General features: G+C 42.9%; 1 protein-coding gene and 1 long non-coding RNA gene across 4 annotated transcripts; one reads left to right on the forward strand and one right to left on the reverse strand.

Moving 5' to 3' along the window:
* The first annotated feature begins 3,140 nt into the window (after positions 1–3,140).
* On the forward strand, positions 3,141–5,419 carry LOC130387479 (uncharacterized). The gene is made up of 3 exons (XR_008896296.1): positions 3,141–3,219; positions 3,538–3,600; positions 3,697–5,419. It is a non-coding gene; the product is annotated as an uncharacterized LOC130387479 (long non-coding RNA).
* A 654-nt stretch (positions 5,420–6,073) lies between these two features.
* On the reverse strand, positions 6,074–14,636 carry LOC130387478 (lactosylceramide 1,3-N-acetyl-beta-D-glucosaminyltransferase A-like). 3 transcript variants are annotated; one of them, XM_056596578.1, is made up of 3 exons: positions 13,691–14,636; positions 13,114–13,252; positions 6,075–10,335 (listed from the first exon to the last, which is right to left on the reverse strand). In XM_056596578.1, the coding sequence occupies exon 3, from the start codon at positions 10,092–10,094 to the stop codon at positions 8,907–8,909; it is 1,188 nt and encodes a 395-aa protein (XP_056452553.1). In that variant the 5' UTR covers positions 10,095–10,335; positions 13,114–13,252; positions 13,691–14,636; the 3' UTR covers positions 6,075–8,906. The 3 variants fall into 3 exon arrangements, with proteins under 3 accessions (XP_056452557.1, XP_056452553.1, XP_056452554.1); XM_056596579.1 differs by having other exon boundaries at positions 14,547–14,620; XM_056596582.1 differs by lacking the exon at positions 13,691–14,636 and having other exon boundaries at positions 6,074–10,335; positions 13,114–13,679.
* Positions 14,637–15,638: the final 1,002 nt, after the last annotated feature.

Genomic DNA, 15,638 nt, shown 5'->3' on the forward strand with positions numbered 1-15,638 from the left:
TCAAAAGCTGAGAGAGTGTGTGTGTCTGTGTGTGTGTGTGTGTGTGTATTTTTAGGTGTGTGTTTGTGTGTATTTTTAGATGTGTGGTTCAGTGTTTCTTATTTAAATAAAGGGTTTCTTCTAAAGTGTTCTTGTTCTTAACCGATTATTATCTAAGGGGGCACTCACACTAGGCCTTCTGGCCGTGGCCGTGGCTGTTTTAGCACCTATCCGTGCTCAAATCTGCCAGTGTGAGTGTGGCCAGTCTGGCAGGCCGGGCCAATTACAAAATATAAATACCATTTCAGGTTAAACATCTTTACAATGGGTCTTGCTCGTTGCCCGAGACAATGGCAGCCAGTCTGTCTCTTGTAACATTACCAGGGGTCTGGTTATCTGCTAGGGGGCACGGGGAGGCCATGATGACGTCACAGGGTAGGGTTGTCCCATTTGGTAGGGGATCGGTTAGGGTAGCAATGAGGGGTAGCAATGAGCATGAGCAATGAGGGTTAGGGTTGAGATGTAGGGTTGAGACAGTGAGCAAAGAAACGGGATTGGGCCTTGGTGTGTCACTTTAGCCGAACTGTGGCGACAGTGGCGTATTTATTTCTGCATGAAATAAATGCACAAATAATGCAGCAGCATTAACACACGGAACACTGCAGCACATCAGTCTCCTCACAGCATTAAAACAACAAGTGAGCTTGGCCAGAAGTGCCTTACAATACATATATTCAAATATATGAAGTCACAAAAGTTCACAATACAGACACACAAATTCAAATCCACCTGAAAACTATACACCACCGGCTAATTAATATTTTATATTAAAATAAAGTACAACATGAGAGCAACATCAACATACCTGCATGAAATAAATGCACAAATAATGCAGCAGCATTAACACACGGCACACTGCAGCACGTCAGTCTGAAATGGTGGGAAACGAACAATGAACAGGCTGCAGTCACTGTGTGTGTATCCTCAAGTGCTGCTAAACAGTGCGCTAGCTAAATAGTTCGCTAAAACACTCAAAACTCTTGCAAAACAAATACACATGAACACATGAACAACACCAACAAGCACAGAATCACACCATAACTCTATCTCACCATTTACACTGGTTATTTTCTCATTAACAATTTTAGAACAGAAAGCTGCACAGAGCAGAGGAAAAACACTCACCTCCTCACAGCATTAAAACAACAAGTGAGGAATGGCGAGCGCAACACAGGAAAATGACGTCACGATCGAAACTTCAAAATAAAATAACAAAAGCTCCCAAACAATCTATTAACAGAGAAGATCACGAAATAAAAGTAATAAATAAAACATGAGGGAATTCTGGTGGAATGCATACATACATCTGATGTACCTGCTACACTAACACTCGCGCTAGGACTCATGTAGGACCATGGGTCCTTATTTCCCCTCCAAACGGAAACAGGCGGGCGGTGCAACGAGCGCAATGCACTGTGTTAGTTGGAGGATTTCTTACTTTTGAGCCAGAGAGACATTTTCTGCCTTTTATCAGGCTAGGATGAACCGATTTCTTTTTTTTTTCACATTTATAATCAGTGGCGATTTTGGTTTGGAAACTCTGGTGGGGCCCATGCAGGAAAATATCATAACGCAATCCAGAAATACCACATATTACTACCATCACAACAAAAACAGTAGCAAGTGACAGAGGGGACCAAAATTGCAGCTGAATAATGCCATCACTCAAACGCGAATCTGACGACATATATTAGGCTATTATAGCAATAGCACCACCAAATGGCAGCGTTCAAGATCTCATAATATCAAAACTCAAGAAAACAACAACGTGGCAACAATAAAAACACAACGGCGCACACCCTTTACACAGCAATCAATATACAAAGCCACCACTCACAATATACCAAAAAAAGAAGAAGTATGGTTTAAGTTGTATTAAGTTTGCAGGCCACCATACTGTACAATTAACAATGAATCTAGCCTGATAGAGTGGTTGCCTATTCAGACCTGGATAATCCTGGGTGAAAATTTAAGTAAGTTTGGGCTAAGATGATAATTACCTGTGCTTTAAGGACAGTGCTTTCTGGTCTCCTTTGTGTGACTGAGGTGAAACACAAGCATTTTTTTTCCGCTTGAACCACTCCTGGTTGAACGATCTATTCTTGTCCTTTCCCTCTTGAATAATGATTAAATCCGTCGGGCGATGTGGTCCCAAACGTTTTATCTCCAACTTCTGTTCAAGTGCTAAATCTTACATGAGACAGACACTCAACACGATTCATCATTTAATGAATGAAACGTCCATTTGTTGTTATTTACTGTAACAGTACTGTAACAGTAACTACGTTAGCTAGCTAGCAAGATCTGATCGGCTCCCGCCGTAAACCCCGCCCTTTCTACAAATCAGCCAATGAGAAGAGCTTTGGGGCACTAAACTTCTGGCCCCACCGCCGAAACAGAAGCAGGCGCTGCGCACGCGCTTGCTCGCGCAACAGCACCAGTTTTCTACACTGCAGCAGACAGGGCCATCTCGGCTGGGCCCCACCGAGCGGAACACACGAGGCGGAGCAACGAACTATTTCACACACAACTACTACACTACAACAATTGCGTTCATCAAATTAAAACTGCGGACATGTAATTAATTATTAACAATTAATGTATTTTTAACTTATGCTCAATGACATTTTTGAAAAAAAAAAGAAAAGTATAATCGTGCCCCGCACGGCAGCGTTCTCTGGTAGGGCCGTGCCCCACTGGCCCCTAATGCAAAGACGCCACTGTTTATAATACATATATGATTATTTACTTCATATAACCTTCAAAATCTCCACCAGTGAAGTATCCCTTTAAACTTGTGTGTAGATTTGTGTCATTTTTTGAAAGAAGGTATACGGTTGAAAAATGATTTAGTTACGAACAGAAGTGGGCCGTAGGCTACTATTAGGCAAATCAGGAATTTGCCTGGAGCCCCGGGCCCCATAGAAGTCCTTAGGGGCCCCCAAAATGCCCTCTCTATATTTTTTTCCCCGTAGTTATAGTTTTTATGTCTGGGATGTCTAATTACTCTAATTACTTACTGTTTTGACGGTCTTTCCGTGTACACCCCCTATCGTCTGCACTACATGGACTATTCCATGTTACGCGCATGCGGAAATGATGTACAATTCAAACAGTAAATAGCGATCAGAGAGAGAAGAGATAAATCGAGTGAGAAATAAAGCGAACGTACCAAAGCGGGTAACAGAAAAATAAGAAGAAAGATCAAAGGCAGGAGTTTATTTGAAAGCTGCCAGAGAGAGAGAGAGAGAGAGAGAGAGAGAGAGAGAGAGAGAGAGAGAGAGAGAGAGAGAGAGAGAGAGAGAGAGAGAGAGAGAGAGAGAGAGAGAGAGAGAGAGAGAGAGAGAGAGAGAGAGAGAGAGAGAGAGAGAGAGAGAGAGAGAGAGAGAGAGGCAAAGAAACAGTGAGACTGAATGCTGACATCTTAGGTTAACAGTCAGTGTAATATGTGTCCCCATAATAGATCTTATTGTTTTGTATGCTTTTTTATTTTTGCAGGTGACACAAAATAGACCACAATGCCCTGTCCAGCACCCTGCTGTGACCTACTGGATACCTAAGGTAAATGATGACATTTTAGGTTAACAGTCATTGTAATATGTGTCACCATAACTAATCTTTTTGTTTTGTATGCTATTTTGTGTGCTCACTTTGCAGGTGACAAAAATAGACCACAATACCAAGGGCGTCAGTTTGTTTTTAGAAGTGGTGGGGACAATAACCATAAGCTTGAGTGTGGTCTGAAAAGTGCTGGGTACCCTTATGTAAGCTATTCATCCATTCAACGCTGCATTACAATATGCTCTACAGTGTATTGTCAGGTGTTGAAATTATTCGAATATTCGAATACTGGTTCGGAAAATTAGTATTTGAAGCTTAAATCAGTATTCGAAGCTTCGTTATTTTTTTTTTCCACGTAGGTGACTTTACCAGAGCGAGGGAGGCAAACTATAAGCGTCAGCGACACCAAGCAGAGAAGCGAGAGAGGTGGAGGAAGAATAGATATCTTGTTTCCCTTTACTTTATAACACAACATTAGCGGGATCTCTGGAGGAAAAGTAATACTTAAAACCTTAGATTAGTTGTTTGTTTACGTTCGCTGTACAGCGCCGCGCCAATCAACTGTGACTGGCTTGCTGCAGAGCGTGAGCGTCTTGGGAATACCCGGTCAATATAATGGATATAATATGGACACATAAGACAATCAATATTCGGTATTTGTTATGGATTTATTGTACAAATTCCCTGAAAAGATGCACGTTATGCGAGAACATATTTATGTCAGGATAGGCCTACCAGGCTCCAAGTCGTCACGTATCTCAATCAGACAAAACCAACTATAACCACATTGGCATAGCAATCGCACCGTGTGTAGCTGCTACTAGCTGCAATCTATATATACAACGCATACTAACTGGAGCACCAACCAGAATCAGATCAAAATCGCTTGGGACCGTTGGTAACCTTTGGCCAGGTCATCACGATTCACGAGCAAACAGAACCAGCAGCAAAGTTTACGTAAACCAATTTCTTACCTTATGTGGCCCTCCACATGCAGGCTAGATGACGTATCCATATCGATATCCAGTGTCACAAACATGCTTTTTATAGGAAGCAAAAGGACCGGCTATTTTCTGAATAAAAATGTCAATTTTGGCTGTCTGTCTTGAAACTTCTCCAGTGCGTTCACCCCAAAATGCAACGGGACAACAAGATCCCATACAAAGTGAACGTATAGACGCGTATCGGGCGAGTATTTTTGATTCGTCGCGCCACACTTTCGCCGTGCACAGGCAAGCGCGTTCACGAGGATTTGTGCCGCGAAAAATGTCAACTTTGACACGAATTTCGCGTGATGACAGCCAATCAGCGTTCAACAGCGTGGCCACTGAGTGACATGTGTAACGTAACAGCCAATCAGCGTTCAACCGTCAAACTCAGCGCAGTGCAGTCCGGGGTGTACTGCAGCATGGAGGAGAAAGTGATTGTTGCCGTTTGCGACTCTCGGAGCTCTATATAAAATAGTATATAATATAATATAATTGTATATATAATATCACGGCCAAAAGCTCTGTGTGCCTCCGGATGGCCGTAGCGCAGGGAGCTCATAGGGATTGGGCTTCTCGGGAGTCGGGGTTTGTTTACTGGCGTTGCCATGGGTTCCGGTCTTGTGTGTTCCAGCGGTTTATTAGGTAGGCCTATCTAATAAATGATGTCTTCGAGCGCGCCTATCACATGATTTTAGACTCGACGATTTCGGTTGAGTATGTGGGGATTTTAATTGTATTTTTTTTTTTTCCCCTTTTTTAAAAGTGGTGGGGACAAAATTCGTTTTTCAAATAGTGGGGGGGACATGTCCCCCCCGTCCCCCCCGTAATCGACGCCTATGACAATACCCTGTCCAACCCCCTGCTGTGACCTACTGGAAACCTAAGGTAAATAAATAATGAACAGTTTATGAAAGAAGGATAGAGACTTTTGCTCATCCCTTGTATGGAGTATCTCATTATGCCATAGGAACTAGGGATCGACCGATTATCGGCGCCGATATTCGGCATTTTGACGCATATCGGCATCTGCCTTTTTTTTTTATCCGACGGCCGATAAGAGATCAATTTAAAACTGGGTTATTTTGGCTCTGATGCAGCCGCGCCTCTCTGTCTGCTGTCACTGTCCCACCCACAGCACCATCTGATTGGTTACACACTCTGGTTACACGCAGAGCCACGACGGGTTACAGCCAATCAGCAGTGAAAGCTGTGCATGCAGAGTGCTCTCACACACACAGCGGAGAGGTGAAAAGGTTTTGTCTGGTTTGGTTTCGAGGTAAGTTTAGGCAGCAGACTCTCGCGAAATTTTAATAAACATCCCAGTCCTCTGCAACTAACAACTACTAGTAACATTACTGTGAGCCCCTTAACGTTATCAAAACATGCTCTGGACTGAATTGAGTTTATTAGGTTTTTACTCTCTCCCTCGCACACAGACTCCTACTATCACAGAAATAGTCTATGATAGTCTGCTGGCTCGCAGTCCGTTAATCACTCGAAACAAGGTTGCTGATAATATCGATATGGAAATAGTCTGTTATAGTAGAAGTCTGTGTGTGAGGGAGAGAGTAAAAACCTAATAAACTCAATTCAGTCCAGTTTTATTGCATGGAAGCACGTTAAGCAGTGGTTATACTTCTACAACTGTGTAATGCGCTATCCAACTGCGTAACCATGGAGCCCCTCAAACCCGGCTTTAAGGTGAAGGCTGATTAGCTTTTAGCATAACGTTAGCCCAGCGGTCCGCTTTCTCCTTCTCTGGCTCTAGACGCTCAGCAGACTGTAGCAAAACTCTACAACTCACGACTACTAACGTTACTGTGAGGCCCAATACGTTAGCAGCAGCTGTCTGTTCCTATGATAAACACTGATTATTAAAGTGAATATGCTGTAGGCTATTTAGTGTTTTTAAATGGTTTAATCACTTGAAACAAGGTTCCTGATAATATTGATAGGGAAATAGTCAGTCATACAAGTAAGAAGTCTGTATGTGTGAAAGAGAGAGTAAAATTCAGTTAGTTTTATAACAGGGAAGCACGATGAGGGGATGGGGATGGGATTAACATCTCAGTTCAGGAAAATTTTAGGGAGCCATTTATTTGTTTAAATGGTGTTATGTTGCAAATCTGATAAGCTTTTGTGTTTATTAAACATATGCTTAAAGGCATTTAAATGAAGTTAAGTGTTGGAGTTTGTATTATTCAAAATTTTGACGCCAATATTTTCCCTTTCTCTGTAAATTAATATCGGCTCAGAATATCGGTTATCGGCCACCTTGACTACTAATAATCGGTATCGGCCCTGAAAAACCATATCGGTCTATCTCTATTAGGTACATTAGACCGGTAGATGCAGGGGCCCCAAAATTACTGTTCGCCTGGAGCTCCCAAAGGCCTAAATTCGCCACTGGTAACGAATGTCTTAAGTGTCAGAGGTGGGCCAGACGGCTTCAATGGGCTAACTCAAAACACAGCCGATATGAAACTAAAACTGTTATTCTGAATAAAGTATAAATGATATCGAAATTTCGTTTTGATATTATTGAAGATACAAGTGTAGATTTGTACGGAAGATACGGAAGAGGATTAGGGCCACAGATAGAACTACGGGTCGGGTACCTGTAAGGACCAACCTCCGTGGGAGACACACTTTGCTTCCAATACAATAATAGTAAAACTATAGTATAATTTTTTTTGTTCTGACTTTATTCTCAGAATTCTGAGTTTTTTCTCTGAATTCTGAGATTATAGTCAGAATTCTGACTTTAATCTCAGAATTCTGAGAATAAAGTCGGAACAAAAAAATATATACTATAGTTTTACTAGTATTGTATTAGAATTGTACTGCTGTATTTTTCTAACTGTACCCTTAAGCACCTTGTATTGCAACTTTGCACAAAAGGTGCTATATAAATAAAGTTTGTATTGTATTTGTCAGACACAATTGGCGTCACACGTTAAACAATTGTTAAGATTGAGATTTTTCTGTTTGAAATGTTTTCTCATCCTTAAAATTAAGCATGTTTATTTTACCATATCTTTGTATAATTGTATCGTTCATTGTACGTAACTACCCAAATTTGTATGTTCCAATACTTGAAATACCTTGCCAACCAATGTTTACTCTTTGTCCTGTACATTATCATTTACTTTTAGGACATTTAGTAGACGCTGTTTTTTCTATCATTGCAATAAAAAGATGATATCCACTCTTTCGCCCATTCAAATTGTGGTTGGGTGCAAGCAAGGATTTTGCAAGGGGCAAACAAGGTTAAGAAAGGTTAAAAGCCATATAAGCTTACAAATACATTTTATTTTCTACAAAAAGGAGCCTGTTAACCATATAGATCATAGGAAGATAAACCGAAGATTGTTCTGGTAAAATAACGCCTTTTGTCAGCAGAAAAAAAAAGTCATGACTGGTGAGTAATGAGGGACTTAGTTCATCATGTCACAATTTAGAGACGTCTTATCTTTATACAATATATATTAATAATATATACACCTTTATATTTATGAAAAATTCTGCTATGATACACCGTTGTCGGATTATGAATGTGTGTATAAATGAGAGGCAATAATTGTAAAGCCCTTTCGGGGGCCGCTTGTCTAAAAAGCGCTATATAATGCAGTCACTACCATTATCCTCTACAGTATTGACAGCTATAGACTGGTAAATACTTAACTGAAAGTTTGGCTATGGTCAGGAAATAGACAAAACAAGATGTGACGGTTTCAACACAACACGTTTGCATTTAGTTCCCCAACATACTTCCCCCTCAAGGGTTTTTCAGTGCTTTTTTAACAATTGTTGAAATGTACAAGTTTTTTCATGCCGACAATCGGCTAGTTACTATTTAAGGAAATGTTTGTTTAAATCACATACAAACATATCGCCTTGAACAAACTTCCTTATTCATAAATACATGAGCCAACAAACGAAGGCCAGAGAACAAAAACACCTAAGCACTTAAGTTTAAGTGTTGAATAAACACCAATCTAAAATAAAACATGCACAGCATTGTTTTGCTAGAAACACCTGTTGATTATTATAATCCGCAATCAGCAGCCTCTTGATGCTGTATGAGTGAGCCATTTCCCGCTAACACAGAATGTATTTTCACCTTCAGAGCTGTAGTCACCCAGTACTCACATAAAGTATCCCTATTTCATTGTGGACAAAGTAATGTTTACACTCTTGTCTGTCCTACTTTTCTCCTCTTGTAAAGAATAAAAAGCCTACTCAACAATTTTTGAAACAAACAAATGCACACACATGAGCACAAAAATGCAGACTTGCACACACTAAATGGAGTTGTCAGGCAAAGGCTCCCTTGCATGGATATGTATTGAAAAAGTAAGGTCTACAAAGGAGAGCCAGTTTGGCTGCCGTGCAATACATCCTCCCTAGAAACCCAGAGGTCCTCTGCTTAACCAGGGGGTCTGTCGCTACCTTCCACAGATCATAGATGTCCTCTATGTGACCATGGGACGTCATCATTTGATCGTAGATGCACACGTGATAGGGTGCCTTGCCTTCCCCTGAGAAGTACAAATGTTCCTGTGGGGAAACGCCCATGGAGTGGGCGCATATCCCCATGAACACGTCATCTATGTAGATGGTGGCATTGAGTTTGAGAGTGGCCTGATAGATCTTCTCCGCCACATCCCTGGAGACCACATACCCGGCCCCTGCTGTGTAGTCTGGGTAGGTGGGCCACGGGTACATCTCGTAAGGCACATAGTATTTGCTATCCTTGTCTCGAATCGGCGGGGCCCCCCGGTGCACGCGGCCGATCCAAAAGTCTTTGACCTCTTTTCTTGCCTTTTCCTGCAGGTAGCCTACCAGGTTGGGCATGTGAACGAAGATGTCGTCGTCGGCAGTCATGACGAACCGGGCTTGGGCGCAGCGGGTGTGCGCCCAGTGAAACTGCTGGATGAGCTTCAGGGTCAGATTGTGAAATGTGTCTGCGAAGTCTTGCTGGATCAAATCTCCATTAAGTCTGTCCTCTTTGACGAGCTTGTCCTGGACTATGGCTTTGTGGCTTTTGGTCACGGAAGACCCCGCTTCTTTGGTCCCAAAAGGCCCTCCTGGGGTGGTCCCGGGGGCCCCTAGCACAAAGACCACCTTCACGTCAGCCCCGAGGGTTTGGAAGATGTAGCTCTCGTTGCCCCAGGTGGAACGGATTGCCTCGCGCCTCTTGGTGTTCTCCGGAGAGGTTTTGACAAACAGCAGGAGGAGGACATCCTGGTTGGCGCACTTATCCTGGTGGTCCAGCAGGTAGCGGTAGTTGCTAAAGCTCAGAGCCTCCTCCTGGGGAATGGTGAAACTGTCTTTGATGAAGGCGAAACGGTTGTCCAGGAAGCGGTATGAGTAGGACTTGACGTGGCTCACCACACTTTGGTCCAGCTGTTCCCAGCACACCATCATAAGGGATAGCACCAGGCACATGGTCAACAACTGCACGCGCTGGCACCTGCGCATCTTACGAAAGTTCATGAACATCCTGGGATATTTTGGGTTTTCCTCTCACTAACTGCATAGGTCTTGTCAGGTCCTGGAGGCAGCATTAGGGACAATGACCCCGTTGACGCGTGAATCGCGGCGTGTGCGTAGCCGATGGTGGTGAATCGGCCTGCTCTCTGAGTATTCCATCATAAGTTTGGCACATGCGGCAGTAGATGGTTGTTGGTTTACACTCCGATGGGGGTGCATCTTGAATCAATTAGCCTCTGTTTCCATGGCTCTGAAATTTAAAACAGAGTGCATGTTTAGTGGGGATTAAATTGAACAGTGGAAACAGCTATGTCTTATCAGGCTGTATGGGGTGTGCCAAATAATCGTCATGACGATGCATCGCGATTCTAATTTTCACGATCTACTGCATCGATTGTTGACGCCAAGAATCGATTATTAATTTAAAAAAATGAATAAAAAAAAAAAAAAAAATTTATTTTTTATTTTTTTATATAGTTTTATAAAGCCTATTCACTTTTTGTGGCATCAGTTTCTCCTCTTATGTTTATGAAATGATATTGTTATTATAATGGCAGCTACTTCCAAAAGGGGAAATGTTTGAATGTTTTCATTTCATTGGTTTAAAGGACCACTGAGGCCATGTAAACGGCACTGATTATCCTTATTTTGTTATTTTAAGTTTTATAGATCCTTAGCACTTCTTGTCAGTGTATCCAGTAATAGTCGTTTCAATAAATACAGCTATGTATGAATTGAGTTGCTTTGAGTTATCAATTGAACACACTATCCAGATCATACACAGCCAGTCAGCCACTGGTAATGGCTTAATTTTTTTTTAACAGTGTTCAGTGAAAATTCGCAATGCATCGCAATGCATCGCAATAATTCAAGTATCGCGATGCATCGTGATAGAATCGCATCGTGGCATGTGAATCGTGATACGAATCGAATCGTGACTTCTTTGGCAATACCCACCCCTAATCAATAGCCAGATAAGCCACACTTCAACTGTCATAGCAGAAGTGACTTCAAATCAGTCATTTGAATTCATCTCACCATTTCAATTAATAAGTAATCAATAAAGGATGAAAACTATTTCAGCACAACTTCATAAAAACTTACATTACTGAATCAGCCGTACCGATAACAATAATTCCAAAAAATCAGCTTAACAGAGTGGAGGTTAAACAATGCGACCCGAGACCCGCCACTCGTAGGGCGTTACACCGTGACACAGCCGCAGCATAAGCTGAGAGAGCCAAAAGTCAGGGGGAGCAGTGAATGCAACAGCCAACACAGCAGGGGCAGGCCATAATAGAGGGCTTTAAGGTACGCAGCCCATGAAATCGCTGAGAGCTATGGAAAGCTTTTGGACTCAATGGAGGATGGCAGAATAGCTCCGGGGGCCACAGTACAATGAGAATAGCCTGCTTCCGCCCAGGCCCTAGGCTAAAAACTAGGGGGATGTGGACCTGGTGCCTAGGACTCCCAGCGCACCCTGAGTGGCTTGGCACTAATGGGGTCATTGGCTTAGAATGTCTCTTTCTCTCTTTCCGTCTTTCTCCATCCTACTCCTCTTCCTCTCGCCATCTCTCTCTCTATCTCTCTTTTTTCTGTATCCAGCCCTCCATTTCTCTCTGCTCTGCTTCGTAATGAGATCAAGATAGGTTGCCTACTAACCTTTGCTTCACATCATCACTCATAAGCAGAGTAATCCACAGTCGGCCCCGCTGTAGGTTGACATCACTCATTTGTTCTCACAAACGATGACACTCTTGGACAATACTGCTGATATACAATAACGATAGACCAACCATCGACACCAGTCAGACTGGGACCAAAGCGGTGTGGATGTTCGTGTCTTTGACCAGTGTGGATCTCAGAAGCTGTAAATGGGTGTATAGGCAACATGGTAGATAACAGCTGACTATACTATTGGATAGTCAAGACACATCAGTGCTACATGCTCCAATACATGAAGAGTATATATATGGTGATTCCATCAATGCTATCCTTTCATGATGAGCAGAATGTTGTTCAGCCAATATTCATCATGGTACGGATATAAAGTGGTAGTACGAAAGCAAATTGTAAAGCACTTAAACACTTTAAATAATTAACAGCATGAGCTAAAAAGTGTCTTGCACTTTATGTTGAAGCTTGAGTCAACAATGATCTAGTTTGTTTACTTTGCCTTCAAGAGAAGATAGGGATGACGAGATTGGTTGGTTAGCCACCATACCACCCTGTTGATCCTATACCATCTTCATGTTAACTCGTTGGATCAGCCTGGGTTGGAGGCCAAGGTTGAAATCTATTTTGAAGCGTGTACGTTTTTAGAGCTGTTTGGGCAATTGGTTTATGGGGGAAAGATGGTTATCGCATCACCTCACGAAACAGGTGCTAACGGTCAACTGACACCAATGTTAAACAATGTAATTTGACCCTCCCTTGTTCTACTCTGAAGCGCAACACTTTCCATAGGGTCCAATGTTTCATATTTAACGCTTCACCGCTGATGACGCGAAGTAGGTAATATACATTTCTGTAAATGTGACCCTGATATTCTCTTGAAGGAATTAACTCCTGACTGTTACTCACCGAGAGGCAGGCTACTTTCAACACTGAACTTCAACTTAACATTCGCTTCGGTAGAAGCACACGTAGAACTGAACTGAATTTAGCGCTATGCTATAATTTCTTCTTTCCAATTGGGTCACAATTTAAAAGGTTTCCTTGTATAAAGGCCAGGGTACAGGCTATATGAGCGCAGGGTGCTGTGTGGTCCCAGAAACTGGTTGGAGCAGTCCCATTACTTTTAAACAAACACTCAATACCTCCAACCTGAAAAGCCTTCTCGTGTATATTGTTTCAACCCCCCATCCCTTCCTAGCCTTTTAAAGTAAAGAGGAATGATCCCCACTCGCATAGCATTTTTTCCAAAGTCACAAGTCAACTTGTATGACTAGACGGACTAGACGGGCGAGAATGGAGAACGGGGAGCGGAGAGAGGAAAGAGAGGGGGGTTAAGACTTCCATCACTCACCCGTTAACGCCTGTTGTCTGTGGTCCGGGGATCCGAGCGTCAGGGAGAGGAGAGCCTGTGGGATTAACGGTCTTCTTAGTCTTCATCCAATCTTCGGTCTTGATGAGGCGGAGATCAATATCAATTATTCCTTGTGTGTCTGTAAAGATGGCATGTTTGTGAGTGGTTTCGAAAGTTTGTCGGCAAGTGTAGGCCTACTTGCAATGCCCTGAGTTTGCGTATGGGCATATGTGTGTGCGTTGGGAACGAGAACTTGCTTCCAAATTACTTTTCCCTGTCTCTCTCTCTCTCCCTCTCCCTCTCTCTCTCCCTCTCTCTCTCCCTCTCTCTCTCTCTCTCTCTCTCCGTGTCTCTCTCCCTCTCTCTCTGTCTGTCTTTCTCGTCAGGAAGCGAGGAGGAAGCAGGGGCGTGGAAAGGGAAGGGGCTTGGTTGCTCATTGTTTAGTCACCAGTGGCGTGTTCTGATATCCATACTTCCATGAGTACACTTAAACGAAATACACTATCCGCATTCACTAAGTGCGCTAATTTTCAGATGTCAGTGCTGTTCGAAATCGAATATTCCGCGGTGCACTAACCGGAAATTACGATCACGACTGCCGCCGCGGCTCCTCCCCCTCAATAAACATCCCGCTTTGAATGGTGAACTCTTTACGCCTAGCAGCTATAAAAACTACAAAATGACTCGATGAATGCAGGATATGTGGAAAATGCGCCGACTTTGGCTCAGCCTGGCTCCGCCCTATTCCGCTACGTAGCTAAGATGGCTGCCGTTGAGTACGAAAAGTGTACATCGCCACCAAGCCCTAATGCTGCTATCCATTTTGATGGTAGGCTGGTACGAACGACCAGCTTCAGCGAGAACGTGACGTATTTCCCTTGCTCCAGCCTTCCAGTTTGCTATTTGTGTCCGACGAGTTTAAGAAGAAAACTATTTTGGAAAAAATAAATAATCAAGTGTTTAATGGTTGCCAGCCTTTACAGAAACATCAACATTGCAAGCCTTTTACATTGCAATAATATTTTGCCATTTTCGCCAATCTTTATTTCAACAAGTGCTGTCGTGTTTCTGTCGAGCCACGAGGGGTAGTAGCGGGCTAGTCATCATTAGCAACATAGCCTCTTTGGCAAACCAGCTTGAAAACACAACTTTACATTGAATTTCACGCAAAGCAAGACCATACATTGGTGACCGGATTAAAGCAGCAATGAAATCAAGTGTGTAAGAGGATTTAAAATTGACATTATAACCCCCAACGTGGTACAAATACAAAGAAAATACAGCTCAATCCCCATTGACTAAGGGCGCAGCCATCTTGTTTGCTAGTTGTACAGATCTGCTCGCTCTACTTTGAAAGCGACGAGATACTACGACCGAAAGGGGGCGTGCCTCAGTGAAATGCCGCAAGAAAGCTGGGAGATTGGCGACTTTACCACTTCGTACATCCAAATGGATAGCAGCATAAGCCACCAGGAACAATACATACTTCCGCAATCCACCAGTGCTCAGTGGCCAAGCCTGGTATTGCAGCTGTTTAAGAGGGCTGTGGACGGGTCCCTCGATTCATAGAGCCCAGAAGTAGATATCTCCGTTCACTCCAATACAAGTGGGGAACAGAATGTGTCTCCGCAAAAAAATGTCTGGATAACAATCAAAGGCTCATAATTATCTTTATGCCATTTCCTAAAACAATGTAAGTTTTTTCTTTTCAAAACGCCACCTCAAGCGTTTTATTAGCCGTTTACTCTAATTATTTATTGTTGGAGAAGGAGGGGTGTGCAGCTGAAAGGAGTCGTAGTGAAACAAAAGTGGATCGCATACTTCCGCAATCCACCAGTGCTCAGTGGCCAAGCCTGGTATTGCAGCTGTTTAAGAGGGCTGTGGACGGGTCCCTCGATTCAGAGCCCAGAAGTAGATATCTCCGTTCACTCCAATACAAGTGGGGAACAGAATGTGTCTCCGCAAAAAATGTCTGGATAACAATCAAAGGCTCATAATTATCTTTATGCCATGTCCTAAAACAATGTAAGTTTTTTCTTTTCAAAACGCCACCTCAAGCGTTTTATTAGCCGTTTACTCTAATTATTTATTGTTGGAGAAGGAGGGGTGTGCAGCTGAAAGGAGTCGTAGTGAAACAAATGTTGTTTCGACCTGGCATCCGAGATGGCCTAGTTCAGTGCTCCGATTTTGGTTCAGCTGCTGCTCAATAACTCTCACGGTCCTCTGCTTGCGATCATTGTGATTAACCATTGATCGATTTATTCAAAAGATCCAAAGACAAAGAACAGGTGCATTACGGTATCATTTTATATCATTGTTAATAGTCTAATTAACATATCAGGGCCCCGTTTCCCGAAAGCATCTTTAGCCTAAGTGGATCGCAGAGTGGGTCGTACGAGCATTGTACAGATTTCACACAGTTTCCCGAAAGCATCTTTGGTAACGAACGTCTTGAAAACGCTCGTAGCTAACGAGTGCTCCAGGGTACTCGTAGGACGCTAAAGGTGCGGCCACACCAGACGCGT

Source organism: Gadus chalcogrammus, chromosome 8 (genome assembly GCF_026213295.1).
Source record: "Gadus chalcogrammus isolate NIFS_2021 chromosome 8, NIFS_Gcha_1.0, whole genome shotgun sequence".
Classification (NCBI taxonomy): Eukaryota; Metazoa; Chordata; class Actinopteri; order Gadiformes; family Gadidae; genus Gadus; species Gadus chalcogrammus.

What these genes read in the sequence shown, in the direction of transcription:
- LOC130387478 (XM_056596582.1), bottom strand. Translation starts at nt 10,094, where the DNA reads ATGTTCATGAACTTTCGTAAGATGCGCAGGTGCCAGCGCGTGCAGTTG.